This window comes from Bos javanicus, chromosome 17, assembly GCF_032452875.1.
Source record: "Bos javanicus breed banteng chromosome 17, ARS-OSU_banteng_1.0, whole genome shotgun sequence".
Classification (NCBI taxonomy): Eukaryota; Metazoa; Chordata; class Mammalia; order Artiodactyla; family Bovidae; genus Bos; species Bos javanicus.
In genome coordinates this window covers 58,923,587-58,946,877 of record NC_083884.1, presented here as the reverse complement: position 1 = coordinate 58,946,877, position 23,291 = coordinate 58,923,587, and the positions used below count along the sequence as shown (strand labels likewise).

Here is a 23,291-nt window from a genome sequence, read left to right as displayed (position 1 = left end):
CCTATTACGATCTAACCTAACCATAATGACCATAACCATAATCACACTAGCTAGGATGCTATCATAAAAAAATAAAATGGTAAGTTACAAGTGTTGAGGAGGATGTGGAGAAATTGGAACCCTCATCCGTGGCTGGTGGGAATGCAAAGTGGCCCAGACACTGTGGAAAACTGTGGTGGTTTCTCAAAAAGTCACACGGAATTACCACATGACCCGGCAACTCCACTCCTCGTTACACGCCCGGAAGAGCTCGAAGCAGGTGCTCAAACCAGCATGCCTACAGACACATTCATAGCAGCATTATTCACAAATAGCCAAACGGTGGAAACAGTCAGAAGTCTGTGAATGGCTAAAGGCATAAACAAAATGTGGTCTATCCAGACAGTGGAATATTACTTGGCCACAAAAAAGAAATGAGGTACTGACACGGACTGTAACAGGGATGAACCTCGAGCCAGACACAAGTGGCCACACAGCATATGGTTTCATTTATTCATAGTGTCCAACACAGGTACCTCTCTAGAGACAGAAAGATCAGTGGGTGCCAGGAGCTGTGGGGAGAGTGGGATGGGATGAATGAATAATGGGTGTGAGGCTTCCTTTTGGGTGATGAACATTTTTTGGAATTAAATCAAGGTGTCAGTTGCACAAGATTGTGACTGTACTGAATGCCATGGAGTTGCTCACTTGAAAACGATTCACCTCATATTATGTAAACTACCCCTCAATTAAAAATACTAGAAAATATGTAATTCAAATATTCAATAGAAAAAATATATACAGGCCAAATGAAACAAGCCTGCAGACTGAATCTCAGGCCTGGGATGCCCATGTGTAAGTCTGGTGCACTTAAGTAAGCCCCCAGAGACAAGTTTTGTGCAGAGTTGGGGGTTAGGATCCCTTTTTTATTGGGAAGGAAACGGAGGGCCTCAGAGGTAAAGGGAGTGGATGAGGGTTGAGTATAGGAGCTGGGGCAGGGGGCCAGAGTGTGGTCTCTAAGCAAACTGACCCCATGTTCCCTGAATCTGGGGCTGAGGTCTGGGAAAAGACAAGAGGGACAACAACTATTGGAGCAGAGAGTGGTGAGAGGTGTGGTCTGAGATGTGTGGTCTGAGCTGCAAGTTCAGACAAGAACCGTGTGTTGAGATTCCCTGGAACTCACCTTCTCCTCCACCAGGCCAGGAGCATTCCTTATGAATTTAGGCAATTCAGCAAACCCATGCTGAACACCTACTATGTATACGATTTGAGCTACGTGTGAAAATAATAAAAGTTAGCAAGTGGGACACCTAAGGTTTGCTCTGTGCAAAGCCTACTACGCAGGGGCCTCTCTGATACCCACAGCAGCTCCATGAGGCAGCAGCAGGGCCGGCACACCCTGCATGCATTAACATACACCAGTTCAACCACACACCACTGGCCAAAAAGAAGAGAGGGGGATGCTCATGAAAAGGGTGTGGACAGCACCCCATGTCCTGTCCCTATGTCGACTTGCCACACAGGAAGCATGCAAAGGAAAAGTGTGGACCTGCGCACCCACAGCCTCCAAACCCAGGAGCCTTTCCTCTTGTGAGCATCTGTCACGTCACCACTAAGTGTGATTCTTCAACAAGGTTTCCCAACCCTCTGGGGGAGGGTGGGGGTCTGAAAGATGTTCATGGATGCTTTTGCCTTCACCCTGGCTTTAGAGTCTAGTACCCACATACACTGCAATTCATAGGTAGTGTTATTATCCCATTACACAGGTGAGAAAACAGAGAATCACAGGGAATAAGTTACTTGCCCAAGGTCTCTGAGCTAATAAATGAAGATTTGAGCTCAATTTGTTCTACCCTAAAATCCACTCCTTTTTCTTTTTTCTCCACCATATGGCCTTCCTGTCTTCAAGAGGGGCTCAAAGGAAATCAGCGTGACAGGACACAGAGACTCTACACTGACTCTCACTCCTGGAGGTGGCAGTGAGCAGAACCTCCTGGTTCTGCATGAGGCCACAAGTAAGTTCAAATTCAAAAAGATATGTATTGAGCTGTGTAATACTTAGGATTGCAAGACATAGAACCTAACTCAGACTGGCTTAAACCCAAAAGGGAATGTATTAGCTCATATAACTGGAAAGTTCATGGGGGTGATGGCTTCAGGCATGGCTGGATCAAGGGGCTCACATGGTCATTACGCAGTCACTGCATGTTTGTTTTCTTCTGTGTTCGCTTTATTCTTAGGCAGATTCTCCCTCCCTTTATATAAAGAGATCCACCAGAAGCACCATGTTTAAAATTTGACCACTGAGAAACCCAGCAGAAAAATTTTCCTCCATCCCAATAATTCCACCAGCATCCCTGAAGTTAGCTCTGATGATCTCAGCTTGGGTCCAGGAACTGGTCCCTATAGTCAGGAGTGTTTGAGAGTCTCCAGGATCAGTCCCAGGTCACAAGCTCACCTCCAAAGTGTGAGAATGAGGGTGAGCCCTGAACCTTTACAGAGAAGAGAGAGAGGACTGCTGTGGCCAGAAGGTAAGGGGGCAGGCTAAGGCAGGTGAAACAGATGCACTAAAAGCCACCCTGGAACACCAAGAACTGGGCTGGGCCTGCTCAACGCCTGATGGTGCTCACAACAACCGTGTATCATTCCTGCTGCTCCACGAGGCTCAGAGAGGCTCGACGTGTAGCCAACACCTTATTTCCAGGTGAGGAAACAGCCTTCCCTGCCCAGAGGCATCCCGCCATCAGGTATCACAGCTGGGACCTGAAGTCAGATCTGTCTAACTCCAGGGCCACAGCTTGCCGCTGTCCCAGAGGAACCCGTCCATGCTGGTGAGCCCCATGAAACCTCTTCAGCGCTTTGTTCCGTGCTCTTAACTTGCAGACCCAGTCAGCGAGTTATTTCCACAAATGGTGCTGTTAAACTAATGGCTCTGGGACCTAGAGGCTGGCCTCTGGGCAGTCAAGCCTTCCCCACATTCTGCCTTGCAGAGAATTCATTAGAAAGTCCAGGAGCCAAGGCCCATGTGGAAACGTTTGGTGGCCGCCATTTTGCTTCAGGATGGCAGACGTGAGCACCTTGAACGTGAGCTCCTTATACAACCTCTCGCCCAGCGTTAAAGGCGGCTGGGGTCGGTCATCTCCTAGAAAGGCCCCTTGTAAAGGGCGGTGGTGGACCTCGTCAGGCTGAAAAATGCTAAGAAGCTAGGGTTGAAATAGAGGCCTCTTTCTGTTTGGTCAATAAGCAGCTGTGAAGGATGCGTAGGACGGAGCTAAATTTATTTGTTCCTTTCTTTCTCGGAACAGCAGCAGCCAGGCTCAGAATGCAGCTGTCTCGCTCTCCCGTGAGCCTTCTGCAGGCACCAGCATGCACAGAGGTTGGCCCTCCAGGACGCAATTTTTTTTCCCCCCCTCTGGTTGGTTCCCTTCCTGCTGCGGGCAGGATTTCCAGGGCCTCTCTCCAGTGGGGAGAACTCGGGAGCTGCCTCCCAGGCCCCGGGTGGAATCATTTACCTTTTTAAAAACAGACGGGCTGCTGAACAGAGATACCCTGGCCCTTGCGGCCACACCCTGGAAAACCACACAAGTCCTGACCGCCTCTGCTTTCACTGCTCAGACCTGTGGGAAACTTGTAAGACACAGCCGTGTGGGGAGCGGGCGGGGGCGCCCCGGGAGGGGCCCTTCCACCGACACAGCCCAGGCGGGCTTGGCAGAGTCCTTTCTGGAATCCATCTGCCTTCGCAAAGCCTAGCTGAGGGCCACCTTCAGCCGGGGCCTTGAGCATACTGGTCAAAGTGGGTTGGTTTTTTTTTTTAAGAAGTGTTTTGTTGAGTCTTTCAGAAGGTCCCTGCGGGTGGGGAAGTGAAAGGAGGAGGGGACGCTGGGGGAAGAAACTGCTTCTTTATTTCTAGCCTTGCCTGAACGGCTTCTTGACGGTTACTGCTACGGTTCTGCTGAGTCAGATGCACACCCCCCCAGCTGCTCACCGGAAACACAGCTGTGAGGCGAAAATAACCACAGCGCCCGGCACGGAGCACCGTGCGCCTTCCAGAAAAGAGGGCAGAAAACCTCAAAACAGAAGAGAAAAATACAAAACAACAACAACAAAGAAAAAGCCACCCGTCAAAAACCCACCGCGGCTCGCTCACCTGGCCAGGCCTGTGGTGCTCTCCTTGTCGGTCACAGCTCAGAGACAGGAGACGGAGTGCCGAGTGTGGCGGCTTTTCCATTGTGGTAGGTTAAGTAGCACCCCCTTCCCTCCCCTGCAAATGTGAGATGTCTATATCTTATCTCCCATGTCCTGTGAACGTGATCTTACTTTGAAGAGGGGTCTTTTCAGGTGTAACAAATTTAAAGATCTCAAGATGAGGTCATCTTGATTACCTCGGTGGGCCCTACATCCAGTGACGGGGTCCTTACAAGGGTGAGGGTGAGGAGATTAGACACTCATGGGAGAACACACTGCAGACACAGATGGGAAGGCCAGGGGAAGACGAGTCCTGATGCAGCTGCAAGCCAAGGAACACCAAGGATTTGGCACAGAAGCCGTGGAAAACTAACAAAGTCACCATGGTTTCCACTTGCCAGGTCTTCTGCTCGCCACCCTTTTCCCCTTGTCTGGACTTAAAACATTCATAGCATCTTGGTTGCAAGGTGTCTTACACAGATATTGAGGTTCCCTTTTTTCTGGGCTTAGTAATTATCAGGAAGTAGGATGGTGCTCCAAGGACTCCAGGATCTAGGGAGCAACTGGGATCCTCAGTTCTAGATAAGACTCTGCCACAGACAGAGACACAGGTGTGTGACCTCATTAACCAGCCACCATTCACTGATGGAGCTGAGCATGGTATGTTAGAAAATGGGTTCTACGTTTGATGGCTGGCTCTGCCACTTACTAGCTGTGTGGCCTGGGGTAAGCTACTTAACCATTCTGGGCCTCCGTTTCCTCATTGATTCAATGGGGGAGCTGTACCGTTATACACTGGGGATCTATCTGTACCATGGAGAGATGACCTGAAAATGATCCTGCTATTAAACATATAGAGAGGTATTGAAAAGAACAATCACTGTTAATGCAGAACAGAGTTTCTAAGGAAATCAGGGGAATGCCCGGGTAATCCTAAAATAAAGGAGGAAAGAAAGCCCAATGCTGATAGCGCAGTACCTACAGTGCCTGGGGACAGGAGGCGCTACCTTGGGTCACACAAGGCTGGGAGCTGGAACTAGAAAACCGTCATAAGACTGGTCTTTCATGAGCTTCCACTCTGACACAGTTGTAAGGATTATGTGAGTTTGTACCTGCAAAGTTGTATTTGGATGAGACTGTACCTGACAGCTCTTTTAATGCTCTTTTTGGCAGTTCAGTAACTATGACACTGTATGTTGGTGACAGCATCCCAGTTTATCTTTGGGAGATCATCTCTCTTCCACCACCTTGGAAGGAGTATATACAACTCAGACCTGGCCCATCAGAGTCAGGGATTATTCAGGGATGCATGTGCAATCCAAAATGGGCTAATCAGAGTGAATGATATCTGAAAATATTGGGAAAGAGAAAAATTCACTCTCTCTTGGATCTGCATGTGAGTGGTGTCTAAGCCGGGGGCTGCCGGAGGACGTCTCTGCCTCTATCTGGGAAGAACCTGCCAGAGGATGGTGCCAAAACCAAAGAAAGGAAAGACGAGAGGGAGAGACGTTCCCAGTGATACTGTCTGAGTCCCTGGATCCAGCAGAGCCTGAGACTACCAGCAGCTCCAAACTTCTGGGCTCCTTCCCTCAGTCAGTCAGTCAGTTCAGTCGCGCAGTGTGTCCGACTCTCTGTGACCCCATGAACCACAGCACGCCAGGCTCCCTGTCCATCACCAACTTCTGGAGTTTACCCAAGCTCACGTCCATTGAGTCAGTGATGCCATCCAACCATCTCATCCTCTGTCGTCCCCTTCTGCTCCTGCCTTCAATTTTTCCCAGCATCAGGGCCTTTTCAAATGAGTCAGTTCTTCGCATCAGGTGGCCAAAGTATTGGAGTTTCAGCTTCAACACCAGTCCTTCCAATGAACACTGAGGACTGATCTCCTTTAGGATGGACTGGTTGGATCTCCTTGCAGTCCAAGGGACTCTCAAGAGTCTTCTCCAACACCATGGTTCAAAAGCAACTGAGACTCTAATTACATGTAGGGTCAGTCACCTAATACTGTTGCAGAGTCTCCAGTACTGTGGTAATTTTTTTCCAAGTCTTTTTTCTCCCTACAGTGCTACAGTTTGAATAACTTCTATTATTGTGTTAACATGTGTACTAATCTTTCCTTATGCAACTTTTTAATGTGCTGTTGTTTAATATGCTAAGAAGATGTTTAATATGTTACTTAATATGTAAATCTGTCCAGTGGATATTACATTTAAGATATTTTTTCTTTCTAGAAGTTTCCTTTGGTTCTTTAAATTTTTTTCTCCTACTTTTCATTCATGTGTTCCTTTAAATCTTTGAACATATTTGTAATAGCTGTTTTAAAGTCCTTGTCTGTTAATTACACTATCTTTATTATTTCGAGTCTGTTTATCCTGACTGATGTTTCTCTTGGTAATGGTTCACATTTCCGTGCTTCTTCCTTAGATGTCTAGTATTTTTTTATTTAGATTTTGTTGGTTTGGGAGGGCAGTGATTTACTGGTCAGTTTGATTTTTTGAGGCTTTTTTAAAAGCTTTGTTGGATTGGATCTAGAGGAGTCCTTCTTCAAAGGCTGGTTTAGCCCTGTTACTAAGGTCTGACCTCCCTGTGGTCTCTAATGCATACCTTGGATGTTCAATAGGTTATTCCCATCCTGGCTTGCTGAAATGAGTGCACCTAATCCCATGAGCACTCTGGGAATTGTTCAGCCTATATCTCCAGTTAGCTATGTTTTGCCATCTTTGTAGTGTTTTATCCAAAGCCTGAGCAACTTAGTATTCAGTCAGTGACTCCAAGCGCTCCTCACACAGATCTCTGGCACTGTTTATCTATGTGGTACCTGCTTCTCTGGAACTGTACTTCACAGATTCCAGCCTCTTTAGCCTCTGCATGTGATAATCCATGTCTCCTCAACTCTAAGAGGCCACTATGCTTTGTTTAGAATTATCCTTCCTGTGGCTCAGTGGTAGGGAACCTGCCTGCCAATTCAGAGAAAGCAAGAGACGCAGGTTCAATCCCTGGGTCTGGAAGATCCCCTGGAGTAGGAAATGGCAACCCACTCCAATATTCTTGCCTGGGAAATTCCATGGACAGAGGAGCCTGGTGGGCTACAGTCCATGGGGTCCCAAAGAGTCGGACGTGACTGAACAACAACGCACATCCTTCCTGTGCTGCAATGTAAAAAGTACTCCCATGCAGCAAAGTGATCATGGGCTCAGTCATCTGTTTACCTTCTTGCAGGCCCACAGTTCTGCACAGCCTGTTGCCCAATGCCTGAAAACAGTTGTTTCATATATTTTGTCCATTTTCCTAGTTGTGTACAGCTAGAAAACAAGTCTGGTGCCAGTTACTTTATTATGACCAGAGGCAGAAGGCGACTCTAACTTGAGAGAGAGAAAAAAAAAGTGTACATTGGAAGGGCCTAGGGGGACTCACAGAATAGATGTACTAGCCAAAGAACAGTCCTCAGAAGGGACATTGGCCACAGCAGCTCTGGAGACTGAGGGGAACTAAAAGACAGTCTCTTCTGGGCACGGAAACCTGGATGAATGAGCTCCAACCCTGTGGAGTCCTTCAAGAGTCAAATTTATGGGACACTATGTCTGGACTAGCCACAGTCAGGGGCTTATGTCTTGGCCAGAGGAGAGCAAGTCACTCTGATTAATGATTACTACCAAGACAACATCCAATGCAAGAGGATGGATCACCAAAACAAAACTGGGTTTCTCTATCCAAAAAAAAGGAAAATGGCTAATAGCCAAGGATAAACAACAGACATACTATCCAACCAGTCCATTATAAAGGAGATCAGTCCTGGGTGTTCTTTGGAAGAACTGATGCTAAAGCTGAAACTTCAGTACTTTGGCCACCTCATGCGAAGAGTTGACTCACTGGAAAAGACTGATGCTGGGAGGGATTGGGGGCAGGAGGAGAAGGGGACGACAGAGGATGAGATGGCTGGATGGCATCACTGACTCGATGGACATGAGTTTGAGTGAACTCGGGGAGCTGGTGATGGACACGAAGGCCTGGCGTGCTGCGATTCATGGGGTTGCAAAGAGTCAGACACAACTGAGCAACTGAACTGAACTGATTAGAGAACAGCATCTTTAAGAGGAGTTGGCTTTTAAACACTGAGCCTCGGTGTTTATTTTTGCTGTTTCCACACTAGACTGCATAGCTGTCCTTCCCCTGACATCCCTGCCTTCTCCTGCAACAGAGAAAGACTTTCCCAGCAACAACTGCACTGTATGGGCAACATACAGACAAGATAAAGGGGCTTCCCAGGTGGCACAGTTGGTAAAGAACCTACCTCCCAATGCAGGAGACACAAGAGACTCGGGTTCGATCCCTAAGTCAGGAAGATCCCCTAGAGGAGGAAATGGCACCCCTACTCCAGTATTCTTGCCTGGAAAATTCCATGCACAAAGGAGCTTGGAGGGCTACAGTCCAGGGGTTTGCAGAGAATCAAACACGACTGAGCGCACACACACACACACATAGACAATATGAACTTCGTATCAGGTGAGAAACATCAGTTTAGGGCTCATTGGTAACAGATTCTCTGAGTCTGCCAATGTTCAAGGAAGACTTCCAAAAAATAAAACACGTGGGGTGGGGGTAGGGGAGGCAAGCTTGAACCTCCCTCCTAGGAACAGAGCAAGGAACAGGACATGTCCATTCTCCTTCCTTTATTCATAACCACTCAGAGCTGGAAGCTCCCTGCCTGAAAGAGAACGTTTTGCGTTTCAAGAGTGAGGATGAGGTGGCTGCAGGCTAGTTCATCCAGTGGCTTAATTCAACCAAACATACAGTCGGATGCATCAACAGGTAAAGGAACCAAATGTTCTCTGCTTAGATTGTTCTGAGGAAATTCTGCCGCCCCCACTCTGCGTAGAGGCTAATCAGATACTGTGTATGTGTGTGTGTCTGTCTGTCTGTGTGAAAGTGCTACAGAACTCATCACCTGAGGTTCTAAAATTTCCACAAACGTTACTTTCTGGTATAATCATAGCCATCTCGGAGATGGAAAATCAGAGGTACAGTACGTGGAATGGTGAGTCACTGACACAACGCAGAATCGAGTTCGTGACTGCAGGGTAAAGTTCTCCTGGAGCCTTGAAAACAAATTTTGAAAGCATGGGCAGTGGGGAGCAGGGAGGAAAGAGAGAGACGGGAGAGAGAGAGAAAGGAAAACAAGTCTTCACAGGTGCTGGATTTTCAGAGTGTTGAGAGATGATGTTTATATACAATCAAGATGTAAGTTGAAATCATAGTCAAGTAAAAGCACATCGAATCACACGGCTACATTGTTTTTTTTTTCCCTCAAGCTTTGTTTATTAGCTATGTCCACTGTCTGGTTCGACTTAGAAAGAAGTCTTTTCATTCCTTGTTGGGGCTTTTCCTTTCCTAAGAAAGAGACTGTGGTACATTCGTGCTGACTGAGCTCACCTCCTCGGCCAGTGGGAAAAAGACACGGGGATTAGGTTAGCCTTCTGGGGAGGTGTCCAGAGCTTGTGAGGGTTATAGAGGGACAAACGATTCACTGCTGTGTTTCTGATGCCAAGCACAATGCCTGATCCATGGTGGGTGTTCAGGAAATTATTTGTTGAACGAAAGAATGATGGTATGAACATGAACTTCCAGTCACGCCTGGACTACGTATTTGCCAAAACAGACCCCAGTGCTTCCAGGGCTTTGCACATTTTTTCCATTCTTTGTTGTCCTGGCAATTGTCTCCTCACCCCTTTTAAGGCAACGGATCTTAACCTTTTGTGGGTCATGAACTCTTCTGAGAATCTGATGAGAGCAGAGGAGCCTCTTCTCAAAAAATGCATAGACTCAGACACACGATTTTGTGGATCCTGTCCAGTTGTGAGCACGTGCCCTGAACCTCATCTGCTGTCTCAGCCGAGCAATCCCAGTCTTACTCTCCTTTGTCCCCACAGAGTTGCTTGCTCCTTCACTGGGTTCCCACAGCACTTTCTTTTTAGTTCAAAACAACAATACTTTATTTTGCTCACACATGTGTCATTTGGGCAGGGCTCGGAGGTGCCCTCTGCTCTGTTAGCTGGGGTGGCTTGAGACTTCGATTGGAATCATCCAAAACTTGCTCACTCACCTGCCTGGAGGTTGACGTTGGAAAGACCTAGACAGCTGGGCTCCTGGAGGGGAGCTCTGCCCTACCCTGTCTCTTTCTCTCCTCTTCCCAGGCCCCTCCCCTCAGGCTCTCTGGAATGTCCAGAGCACTTTACACATACTTCTCTCATAATTTAACACACAACACTTTAGTGATTATTTATGCCTGTTGATGGTGGTAACTGACTTAGTCACCACCGACACTGCACATTCCACCGGGGACGACAACCATAACACGTTCATATCTATTTCCCCGGGGCCCTAATGAGTACCTTGCACCTGGTACCTGTTAGGGACCTGGGTAAATAGGGCTATATATGCTAATTGAAATACCTAAGTAGGTATGTGCTTATCTTATTATTATGCCCCATTACATTTAAGAAATAGGATTAGAAATTAGCCTATTACATACATCAATACCACAAAACAAAATATTTTAAACGAGGAGATGGGGACTCAGTGAAAAGGTAGGAAAATATGCTGAAATGAAGAATAAGATCGGTACCCAAAATATACACCATGGATTACTACACCATTATTGGCAGTGACCCAGAAATCCGGTTTCAGCATCCTGCCAGTAAGGGCAAAGAGGAAAATATAATCAGTTGCAAAACTGATGGTGTTGGGTATAAGCAAACTGACTGCATAGGAAAGCACAGCTCCTACTGGTAAAATTGCAACCTTCCAGCATTAAAAATGATAGCAAGTTTATACTCCATGCAGGTTAAGGAAAATTCAATACAAGCCAATCTATAAGTGGCCTTAAAACAAATGGATAAAAGGTTGCAGTTCTCTGAGAGTCTTGTTTCATCCACAGAAAAACGTAAGGCTATCTAGTCCAGCTTTTCCTAAAGGGCATGTGATGGCATACAGTCCTGGAAAAGCTCTGCCCACAGAGGGTTCTGCAGTCAAGGAGGTAGGAAACCGCCCCCAACCCCACTGACTTCCTCCTGGGGTCTCACAGTGAACACTCGCATTTTAAAGGCTCTGAGAAGTCCTGCAGTAAAGAAACCCGGCATTTCTCAAGCTCCTTTGCCCGCTATTGTGCAAGAACCTAGGGATAGTCTCCAGATGGGACCTAGGTCCCTTGATCCTACTGTAAATAGCTTTTCTTTCTGCTAAGAACAGGTAAGATGAACAGACTGCCATTCTTAAGCAGCATATGCCAATATCTCTTTTATTCCTTCTTAAAAGGACATGGGAAGGGGGGAACGTCCCTGGTGGTCCAGTGGCTAAGACTCTGTGCTCTCAATGAAGGTAGCCTGTGTTTGATCCCTGGTCAGGGAATTAGATCCCACCTGCCACAACTAAGAGCTTGCACGCTGCAACTAAGACCTGGTGCAGCCAAATAAATACATCAAACTTTTTAAAAAGGACGTAGCATGAGAAGGAGACAAAGTAATGTCTGCAAATCTCCTCCTTAAAATCACCTTTATTTAAAATCCTATTTGCTCTTTTTTCTAGGTATGACTCCAAATAAAGAAATATTTTTTAGAAAAGAAACTGGTCATTCAAATTCCAAATAAGGCAGAAGAAAGGTGTGAGAGACCATCACTCAGAGCCCACAGTTTCTCCCCATGAGAAACTAATAAGGGGTCAGCACACCCCTTTTCCTTGCTGGCCACCTCTGTAGACATCAGATAAGACCCCTGAGGTATCTGTAACCATAGCCACGGGATTTCCCTGGTGGTCCGGTGGTTAAGAATCTGCCTTGCAATAGATGAGACACAGGGTGGATCCCTGGTCAGGGAACTAAGATCCCACGGGCTGTGGAGCAGTTGAGCCCCTGCACCACAACCAGAGAGTACGTGTGGCACAGTAAAATATCTCACGTGCCAAAACTAAGATCCAATGCAGTCAAATAAATAAAAGCATCAACAACAACAGCAACAAAACCCCCCATAACCTTAACCATGTCCTCCATTACCTGTAACTGAGCGCTAAACCAGCAGTACTTACTCAGACCAATCAGAAAACTATAGAGTTGCACCTTCGGCAGATGGCAGGGAGCAGCAGGGGCAGTAACTGTCTGTTTGTTTTGGCTTAGCCTGTGAAGAGAAATTAAGGGTGTGTGTTACCTTTTGTCCAGTGCCTGTCTCTTGGTACACCAGCGTTTCCATCTCAAAAGAATCCAAGTGTGAGCTAGTTTGAGGGAAAGCATGTCTGATTTTGGCAGGCCATGGAACAATCCCAGAGTCCTTTCTTCACAAAGCACTTGTTAATATCCTACTTAATATTCTACGGAACACATAGCAGAAAACTGATGGAATGAGTGGGAGGATTGCAGAGCCTTTAAGGTCGATTCTCAAACTAGGTTCCATGGAGCACCAGTGGTTCCCCAGTGTTTCAGGGGCTACAGGGAGGGAAGGAAAGAGGCCCCTGGCAAGCAGAGATCTGAGTTCCCAGATGCAATCAACCAGGGCAGTTTCTCTTTTTCCAACGCAAGGACATATTTGGGGAAGAGAAGGGGCAGAGATTTGGGTACTTAAATTAGAAAATGTTTTGAGAACTACTGCTTATATGGAGCTTCACATATATTATTTCTCATAGCTGAGATTCTGATAAGAATTGAAAAGCTAACAATTAACGTTATATTCTTAGCAAGAACCCAGGGGGCAGAAATTTAATTTTTTTTTTAATCAAAAGCAGAGCAGAACCATGGCAAAACAGGTGATAAATGATGAAAATACTTGCAGCCATATAATTAATAAAGAGTTAATATGCTTAGGTTATAAAATGATCCTACAAATTAATGAGGAAAAGACCAATAGCCCAGTAGAAACGTGGGCCAAGGATACAGAATTCACAGAAGCAGAAATGCAAATATTCAATAAACATATGAAAAGATGCTCAGGCTCACTTGTCAGGGAAATGCAAATGAGAACAATGAGATACTATTTTTCACCCATCAGATTGGCAAAAATGGAAAATATGTGTAACATCCAGAGCTGGCAAGAGTGTGAGGAATCTAGTTCTCTCAAACGCCATCGGGGGAGGACTGTAAATTATTATAAAGTGGTGGAAAATCAACTGTTGGTATTTTTGAAAATTTAAACTGTAGCCCGGCACTCCCACTTCTGGGAATATATCCACCAGAAATGAAAATGCCAGTGTATAAAGATATAAATATATGAAGAAGTATATTGCAGCATCGTTTGTAATAGTTTAAAAAAAAAAAACCTGGAAACACTCTGAACGTACATTAATAAGAAAATGGTTGAACAAATCATGATATATTTATATTAAGGAATACAGTACAGATATTAAAAAGTATAAAATAAAATCGTACACATTGACTGGGAGATATGCCTACAACACCTTGTTAAACAGAATAAAAGCAATTACTATCCTATTTTTATTTAAAAAACATAACAAAAAGACCAAAAAAAAAAAGTCACATCCAGTAAGTGGGTTTCTATATGTTTTTATAAATATAGAAAACAGTAGGGAAACATTTATACCTAACTGTTAACACTGATTGCATCAGGGAGCTGGATTGGAGAGGAATAGTAAGACTATTAATTTTATTTCAGACACTTCTTTATTATTTCAAATATTACAAAAGATATGTATTACTTTTGTAATTCAAATGATCAGAATTTTTAAAAACAGAATTAGGACAGGAAATTCAAAGCAAATCAAATTACTTCGACAATAACTGGAAGGCAGAATGGAGCTGGTCTCCTGGCATGGGGTCTCAAAGCATTGAACCCAAGGGGATGCACAGCTAATAGAAGGCACCCCAGCTACGCTGACATTTTCCTTGAAAAGCAGTCATGACTCTTCTCTAATATAAGCGGAAGGATTGAATGAGACCCCAAAGTGACAGGCTACAGCAAAGCAGTCAGAGGGATTTCCCTGGCGGCTCAGTGGTGTAGACATTGTGCTTTCACTACTGAGGGCCCAGGTTCAACCCCTGGTTGAGGAAATAAGATCCTGCAAGCTGCTACCTGGCCAAAAATAGAAACAAAAAAACAAAGGAGTCAGCAAATTTTTCTGTAAAAGACCAAATAGTACCTCTATTAGAGTTTGTGGACTGTTTGGTGTCTGTCACAACTGTTCAACTCTGTCGTTGTAGCAGTATATAAATGAAATGGGCATAGCTATGTCTCAATAAAACTTTGGAAAAAACAGGTAATGGGTGGATTTAACCCTAGGGCTGACCTCTGCTACAGAACATGGGCATAGTTACTTTTTAAAAGCAAACCATTTCATTGAAGTATATCTAATACATGTACGATAAAAGTATGCCAATCTGATGAATTTTTCAAAGGGAACACATCTTTATAACTACCACCCAGATTAAGTTGCAGAACGTTACCAGCACACCAAATGTGTTCCTTGGGCTTCTCCCAGGTATCCCCAGCCCCCAAAGATAGCCACTAATTTTACTTCTGTCCTGACAATTTGTTTTGCATGGTTGTAAACTTTATATAAATGGAATCATACAACACTTTCTTTCCCTCAATGACATGTGAGATTCCTGCATGCTATCGTGTAGTTTTGTCCAATTTCATCACTATACAGTCTTCTATATATAGTGTTGCAATTATCAAATTGTAAGAATACATCACACTTTATATATCTGTTCTGATATTGATGATATTTGGGTTGTTTCCAGTTTGGGGCTTGCTATAGAGTGAATGTTTTTGTCCCTCTAAAATTCATATGTTGAAACCTAATCCCTGTTGTGATTGTATTAAGAGGTGGGGTTTGGGGAAGGTAATTAGGTCATATCGGTAGAGCCCTCATGAATGGAATTAGTGCCCTTATAAAAGAGACTCTAGAGAGATCCTTGTCCCTTCCACCATCTGAGGACACAGTGAGAAGATGGCATCTATGAATCAGGAAGTGGGCCCTCACAGGACACCAGCTCTGCCGAAACTTTGATCTTGGACTTGCCAGCCTCCAGAACTGTGAGAAATTGATATCTGTTGTTTACAAGCCACTCAGTCTATGATGTTCTGTGATAGCCACCTGAATGGACTAAGACAGGGCTATTACAAATAATGCCACTATGAATATTCTTGGCCCTGTCTTTCGGTGCACACATTTCCTTATTGCTACTGAGCATATTCCTAGAGTACATGTGCTACCCCTTAATTACTAATGATGTTGACTCTCTTTTGACAGGTTTATCTGCCCTTTGGATTTCTCTTTTGTGAAAAGAGTATTCATGTATTTTGCTCATTTAAAAAAAAAAAAGGATTTTCTTTTCCTTATTGATTTACAAGAGTGTTTGAAATATTCTGAATACGAGCTCTCCATTGATATCTTTATTCCAACTATCTTCTCCCACTATGTGGCTTGCATTTTCATCGTCTTCATGGAGGTGTTTGATGAACAGAAGTTTTTAATTTTATTGAACAATTAATCAATTATATTTTCCTGGTTATGTGTGTGTGTGTGTGTGTGTGTGTGTGTGCCCTGTTTCAGAAATATTTGCTAAAAGAAAACTGTTTCTATACTCACAATACTTCTGAATGAAATGTGTTGAATTTTTTTCCCTCAAACCAACCAGTTTCCCAATCTTGGAACACAAACCAGGTATCCTATAATTTGACTCAATTCTGACACTAAACTCCGCAAGTTAAGGGCTCAATTCCCACAAGATCGTCCTCAGTCAGATGCATGTTAGAAGTAACATGCCCCAGGCACCCATACTTCCATCTGACTTGGCTACAAAGTCAGGAGTTCCCACAACTCCCCATATTTGATAATTTGTTGGAACAGCCCACAAAATTCAGGAAAATATTTACTCATAAAGGGTACAGATGAAGAGGTACATAGGGTGAGGTCTAGAAGGGTCACAATCACAGAAGCTTCTGTCTTCGTGGAGTAGAGGTGTGCCACTCTCCAAAAATGGTATGTCCTCCCACCCAGAAGCTCTCCAAATCTCATAGTTTAGGGACTTTTATGGGGGCTTCGTTATATAGGCATGACTGGCCTTTAACTCAATCTCTCCAGCCCCTCTCCTCTCCCTAGAGGATGGACAGTGGGGCTGGAAGTTCAAAGCCTCTAATCACGACTTGATCTTTTTGATGACAAGCCCTGGAGTAGGAAATGGCCACCCAACTGAGGATGGACACACACATGCCCCATCCTGAAGTTATCCAGGAGACCACCAAGAGTTACTTCATTAGGATGAAAGAAGCTCCTTTGACCCAGGAAACTTCAAGGGATTTAGGAGCTGTGTGTCAGGAAACAGACATAGAGTCCAATACATATGTCTTATTATGTCACATCTGCCTATCCTAAAAGTCATGAAGACATTCTCCTATGTTGTCTATTAGAAATGTAAGAATGTTCCTGTTTTACCTTGTACATTTGAGTCTACAACCATCTAAACAACCTCAGTCAGAAACGTTTAGGAGTGAGCATTACCCACTGCAATAGTTTCAGTCCCTGTGTTCTTCCAGAACCTTGACATTTGCCATCAAGAGGTAGAGTTTATCTTCCCTTCTTTTCAACCTGGGCTGGCCAACAGAATTCTCAACCAGCAGAATGCCACAGAAGTGACAGCATGACTTTTTCCAAGAATAGGTCACAGAAAGCGATGTGGTTTCCACCTGGCTCTCCCTGTCTTAGGACATCTGCTTTGGGCGCCTTGGCCACCGTGTAAGAGATCCAGCTTCCCTGAAGCCACTGTGCTGGAGAGACCACTTTGAGATATGATATACACCTGAGGAACCCCGCTGTTCCAGCCCCCAACCAGGGATCTAAGTCTGTCCAGCCCAGATGCCAGACATGAGCATCTAGATGACCTAGACTTCTAGGAGACCCCGCTTCCGCCACATGAGATACCCTGAGCTAGAACTGCCCAGCCAAATGACCCCTCTTTCCAGGCTCTGGACTTCTTTGGTGGCTCAGTCATAAAGATTCCAGGCTCTAGCTTAGCACTAGTTTTACTGGGAAAACTAACCTGTGACTGGGGTAGGCTGGTTTCTACTCCTGCTGTTTATTTCAGGGGTGTGTTTCCAAACTCCAAAGACAAAGGAAGCTTTGACTTTCCTTTGTCAAGCCTCATTTCAATCTGTTTAGTGTCTATGCAAATGGAAGAGCCCGTTCATGGACTGAGAAAGACTCCTGGAGATTAAACAGATGGGAAAGATGAGATAAGATGGTCCCCTTGGATACTCTTAAAGGGTGAAGTCTTAAAGTAGTGAAGTCTTGGTGTTCATCCAGAGAGATTAGCTGGGGATCACTTCACTAACTTTGGTCAGAAAGATAAGACCCAAAGCAGGGCTGGGGGAAATTTTACCCCATCCAAAACTGGAATAAGGCTGATTTCACAAAGAGATTTCCCTGCTCCAGAGTCCTTGTCACTCAGCTTCTGTCTCCAGCCATCTAGCAGTTCAGGTTAAAGAAAAACTCCTTCCAATTATTACTCAGGGACTAACCAGGCCTTGGGGATCCAACCCAGGGAAAAACGCTGCTTCTACTTCCTGGAGGCTTAAGTGGAACATGCAAATCATTGTGTTAGAATTATCAGCAGAACTGCATTTTTCACTTTGTTTAAAGTGAGCTTGGATGGGGAGACACATGTGCACTCGTAGGTGATTTGTGCCAATGTATGGCAAAAACCACTACCATATTATAAAGAAATCATCCTCAAATTAAAATTAATTAATTAATTATTTTTAATGATTATTTGCTAATAATGGCAATAACACCTACCTCTATGCACAACCATATTATCTACCTGTTTATTCCCCACCTCCACACCACCACAAGCTACAGGAGATCAGAGACCCGGGTTGTCCACTTCTTGCTGCTTCCCCTGCACCCAGCCTAGTGGGCTCCAGAACAACTTCCTGAATGAATGAATGAATGAGTGATAAATGATAACAGCAACCTTTTAGGGGCACCTACTCCAGGCAGGCACTGTCCATTATTTCACATCCTCCTTCAGCTTCCCTTGAGGGAAGGGTGGTTGTCTTGGTTTTACAGAGATTAGAAAATTTGCCCCAAATCTCAGACTCTCTAAGGGGCAGAATCCAATTTCAAACCCAGCCTGTCGGACTCACATAAACTCCTCTTTAATACTAAGCACAAAATTGGCCACAGAGGGGTCGGGGGAGACCACCCACCCTTTTTGTCTTTCCTGAGATAAGAGGGTTTTCTTAAGGGCCTTGAAGACCAGAGTCTAAAACTCTACACTGCTCTGCTGAGCCTGGACCCAGCTTTGCAGCCCCACCCAGAAACCTCTGCTTAGGCCAGGGTTCCTGTCCCACTTCTGTGGCCTGGGAACTTGCGGGGAAAGGGCAATTAAATTAACGGGGTCACGGAAAGAGGAGGAGGGTGAGAAGCTGGTGGCCGAATCCAGAAAGACCAGATTTCAATTTGCATAATAATTTTGTTAGCAACAATAGGCATCCAGGACATCTATTTAAAGGCTGTAATGTTAATTTAATGGGAAAAAAGCTAATACAATTCCCCTAGAATTTTTCAATTAAATTAATGTGATGGGCTTTAATGGATAGCTTAAGTAAAGAGCGTGAATTGGAGAAATATTGCATAAATTATACATACACTTATATATATGCCGCCCATATATATAATCTCTCTGCTCTAAGGTTCTGACATATTGAGAGGCCCTATGCTTAAATCTGGCAACCAGTTATAACTCTATTTCAATTAAAGTGACCCTTTTATTATCCAGAGAAGGGGAGGGTTTCTTCCTGTGGGGTTTCTTCAAACCCCTACCCTTCAACAACACACCAGGAGACTACAGTCTTAAAGAAACAGAGGATTCACTGAACGATAGGCCGTGACAGGAGAGTGCACAAAAAGTCGATGATAATGAGACATCTCGCAACATAAAAGCCTCTTCCTCGATCCCTGCTCCCTAAAGACATCTAACGGGAGAGCAAATAAAATGGACTGAGTTTCAAGAACCACTTTACTTTCTTGAGCATGAATTTACTCACACGTCTCATTCAGTGAGTGCAAACTGAACAGCCAGTAAACTCTGGATACCGTTGTGGACGCTTCCGGGAATGTCAGAGTGAGCGATCAGACGTGATCCCTGCCTCACAAAAATATCCAGGCTGTGTTCAGTTATGCTCTTCATGCTTCTGTATTGTCACTTGTTAAAGATGATGATATTAAAAGATGCTTACTCCTTGGAAGGAAAGTTATGACCAACCTAGACAGCATATTAAAAAGCAGAGACGTTACTTTGCCAACAAAGGTCCGTCTAGTCAAGGCTCTGATTTTTCCAGTAGTCACGTATGGATGTGAGAGTTGGACTGTGAAGAAAGCTGAGCACCGAAGAATTGATGCTTTTGAACTGTGGTGTTGGAGAAGACTCTTGAGAGTCCCTTGGACTTCAAGGAGATCCAACCAGTCCATCCTAAAGGAGATCAGTTCTGAGTGTTCATTGGAAGGACTGATGTTGAAGCTGAAACTCCAATACTTTGGCCACCTGATGCGAAGAACTGACTCATCTGAAAAGACCCTGATGCTTGGAAAGATTGAAGGCCGGAGGACCCTTCTCCTGCCTCATGACAAAGGACCCTCCTGACAGAGGATGAGATGGTTGAATGGCATCACCGACTCAGTGGACATGAGTTGGGTGAACTCTGGGAGTTGGTGATGGACAGGGAAGCCTGGAGTGCTGTGGTCCATGGGGTTGCAAAGAGTTGGACATGACTGAGTGACTGAACTGAACTGAAAGATGATGACTGCAGGAGCCACAGGTCACTGTCCAAGATGGTCCCCAATAACCTCACCACCTTGTTTTCTTACCTTTGTGTGGGACTCTCCCTCACTGAAGAGTGGAGCCAGTAGGATATGCAGAAATGGAGGAGGTGATTGCTAAGCCAAGATCATAAAGGATATCGCAGCCTCCTCTTTCTTCTCTGTCTCTCTCCCTCTCTCAGCTCATTTGCTCTGAGGGAAGCCGGCCACCAGGTTGTGAGGATGCTCAAGCAGCCCGAGGGGGAGGCCTATCTGGGGGAGGGACTGAGACCCCTTGCATCATCTTGCCAACAGCCATGTGAGTGAGTCACTTGGAGCAGATCCTTCAGCCCCAGCCAAGCCATCAGATGAGACAGCAGTCCCAGCTTCCATCTCACCCTCTTGAGAGATCAGGAGTCAGAACAACTTTGCTAATCATCCTTGGGTTTCTGACCTGCAGAAACTGCACAAGATGAAAATGTTTATCGTTGCTTTAAGCGTCTAAGTGTCGGAATAATCTGTAATGCCCCAGTAAATAGCAGACACAAGTCTCCCCATTCAGCTAGCCTTGGGTGAAATCACGATGGAGGCAAAGTTGGTCCTGTCTTCAGGGTTCACACCGGCTTCCATTCGCCTTTCCCATTCCCTTTACCAAGGTCACACTCTCTGCTCCTTTGCTTAAGCTCTGACCTGATGCACAGGCTCAAAGCCTAACTGACCATTCTCAAGGGTATTGTCATTGTAATTAAAGTCTTTTGAAAAATCAAAAAGGATTTCAGATACTAAGAAACAAAGGTCTCCAGGTGAAATCTCAGGAAACTGAGGAGCTGTGAGGTACTGGGAGCACTTAGAGATCCTTACCTCACTTCTCCCAGGGGCCCATGCTTGTTACTCAGTTTCAGCAGCCAAAACAGAAAGGGCTCACAAGTGCTAACACTGACTCATTTCCAGTTTTTAGCATCAGTCTTTGTTTCCGTGGGCAACTTTTCTCCCTCACAGACTATGAGTTCATGAATTGCTGATACAAAAGATAAATAGCTAAGTGAGGTTTATATTGATTCAACTCCAGAATGGACCAGCAGTGAAGCCCTGGCTGTATCAGTCCACAGAGGTAGCTGTGAACTTGCAGGGAGCCCCAGACTGAGTCTTGGCTCGTGCATGAACACGAGTGAGTCCAAGCATCTCTCCGAGCCCATTTTCTCTTTCGTAAAGTGGGGATATTAATAGCTGTCTCACGAAGGTAGGAGGGAGCTTGGCATGTAGGAAGAGCTGAATGCACACTGCTCTTGTACAGCACCCTGCAGAGAGTGCGGCAGAGGCAGCAGGAAATAGCCTTTCTGCCTAGCATCCAGCAAACTATCTCACTGAGCCTCACAAGAGCTGACACCTAAGGGAGAGGGCAGGTCTGCTGTGTCTGATGGTCAGTGCTCTCTGACTGGCAAGCCGGACTCCAGGGGGCTGCCCAGCTACCAGCAGCTCTGCTGCCCGCCCGTGCAGGTGGGCCCTCTGGGCTGTTTCCCAAGGGGGTTTCCCTCTGCTGAGTTGGCCCCTTTCCCAGGAGGCATGAGGGCGACAGCAAGGGGAGTAGGGAAGCCAGAGTTCCACAGGGTGGAGTGCAACGCCCTCCCTGTTGGGACTGACTCCCATCTGAAGTGGAGGCAGGCTGAATCTTTAAGGGCAGCACATTTAGGAAAGTCATGTAGGGGTTGGGAGGGCTGTGTCTAGAGCATACCACCCATAGGATGCCCCAAGCACCCAGATGCTTGGGTCCTTCTCCTGGTTTGTACAAACCAGGGTAAGAGAGCTGCCGCTCCACAGAGTCGGAAAGATGTGACTTGAGGGTTACCCCAGCCGTCTCCGCCACTGTGTGGATAAAGTCTGTCTGCAGGAAGAGAGAGCAGGGCACACAGTTCCTACTTCTCAACCATTTCCTTCCCTTTTTGAGCAGACAGCTGGGTCCTTGTCCTCTGCAGCATGGTTCATCACTGTCCGTGAATGATCAATAGTAGAATCCAAACAAAATTCACTAGGGAAATGAGTACTGACATCCTGTCTTATAAGTGAAAGTAGGCAGGTTGTGTTACAGAAATCAGGCAGCCAATGAGAGAATCAAGGAGTTTGTTGTCCTTGATAGGAGATGCTCTTTGCAGCGGAGGCTGTGATGGAGTGATGATCCTGATAGTATCTGTTGACTCTCCCCCACATCCCTGCATCCATACATCAGCTTGTTCACCTATCCATTCATCCATTCATGCATCCACCCATTCATCAATGCACCAACCAATTGATCCATCTATTCATCCATCCACCCATCTATTCTTCTATCCACCTACCTATCCGTGTGTCTATCCATCCATGTATCCATCCACCCACGTATCCATCAATCCATCATTCATTCAATCATTCACTCATTCACTTGGCAAGAGTTTATGGAATACCTAGGACATCCGTGGCCCTATGGGATTCCCAGTTCAATGCGCACTTAACTGAGAGCCTACTCTATGCCTGCTGTGCTACCTGCTGGTCTGTGGAAGGGAATATGCCAGGGACCTCCAAGGAGTTTACAGTCTGGTTATGGGTGGGGGATAAAAAAGTAAACACCTGTTAGAGTGAAAGGAGTCTAGAGAAACACAGAGGAGACCAAATCGTCTGTGATTCAAACTGGCCCACAGCAGTGACGACGGGGCTGCCCAGAGCCTCTCAGTGTCCGCCTGAGCACCCCTGAAAGTAATGGTGCATCTGCTGAAGAGCTGGTGAGGGGCAGCAGAGATAACTCGCCACTGTTCCACCTGACCAGCACCTTTAGGGAGAATAATAAGTGCTCTTCCATTGTCAGCCACGTGGTTCAGGCAGACCTGACCTCAGTCATCTGCTCCAGGTCTGGCCAAGCAGAGAACCAAATACTTCTGGCTGGAGGAATGAGTTCTGCGGTGTGGGCAGCAAACCTTCCTTGAAACCTTGGTAGGAACCTGGGGAAAGGGAAGACTCTTTCTAATTCTAATGGGCCTGGAGTGGCCAGAACCCAGGCTTCCCACCACAGAGCAAGTGTGTCTGAGGATGATGCCAACACAAGGGAAGCAAGACCCAGAGGAGGAGAGAGGGAGGGGGCGTTGTTTGGGCTCCTGGATCCAGCCCTGCCTCCTCTGATATGTGAGCCAATAAATCCCTCTTATGGCTTCAAACAGCCTACTGTGGTTTCTGTCACAACCTAGATTTCCAGAGAACACACTTGGCAACATTCAGAAATAAGACCCACGGCCATAACTGCTCCATCAGGCAACTTTCTCTGCATATTGGGAGATAGAGTAGTGGAATGGCGGGTGGGCGGA

At 45.6% G+C, this 23,291-nt stretch overlaps 1 protein-coding gene and 1 long non-coding RNA gene across 2 annotated transcripts in view; one reads left to right on the top strand and one right to left on the bottom strand.

Annotated features, from left to right (window-relative positions):
• Window positions 1-2,968: 2,968 nt before the first annotated feature.
• LOC133228876 (uncharacterized) lies at window positions 2,969-6,525 on the top strand. Its single transcript, XR_009730395.1, has 2 exons — window positions 2,969-3,609; window positions 3,890-6,525. It is a non-coding gene; the product is annotated as an uncharacterized LOC133228876 (long non-coding RNA).
• Window positions 6,526-12,242: 5,717 nt separating this feature from the next.
• SPRING1 (SREBF pathway regulator in golgi 1) overlaps window positions 12,243-23,291 on the bottom strand; it is a 118,468-nt gene continuing 107,419 nt past the window's right edge. The window contains exon 5 of the mRNA XM_061384904.1: window positions 12,243-12,329. Coding sequence (XP_061240888.1) covers window positions 12,258-12,329 — 72 coding nt within the window. The 3' untranslated portion in view covers window positions 12,243-12,257. The remainder of the gene's footprint in view (window positions 12,330-23,291) is intronic.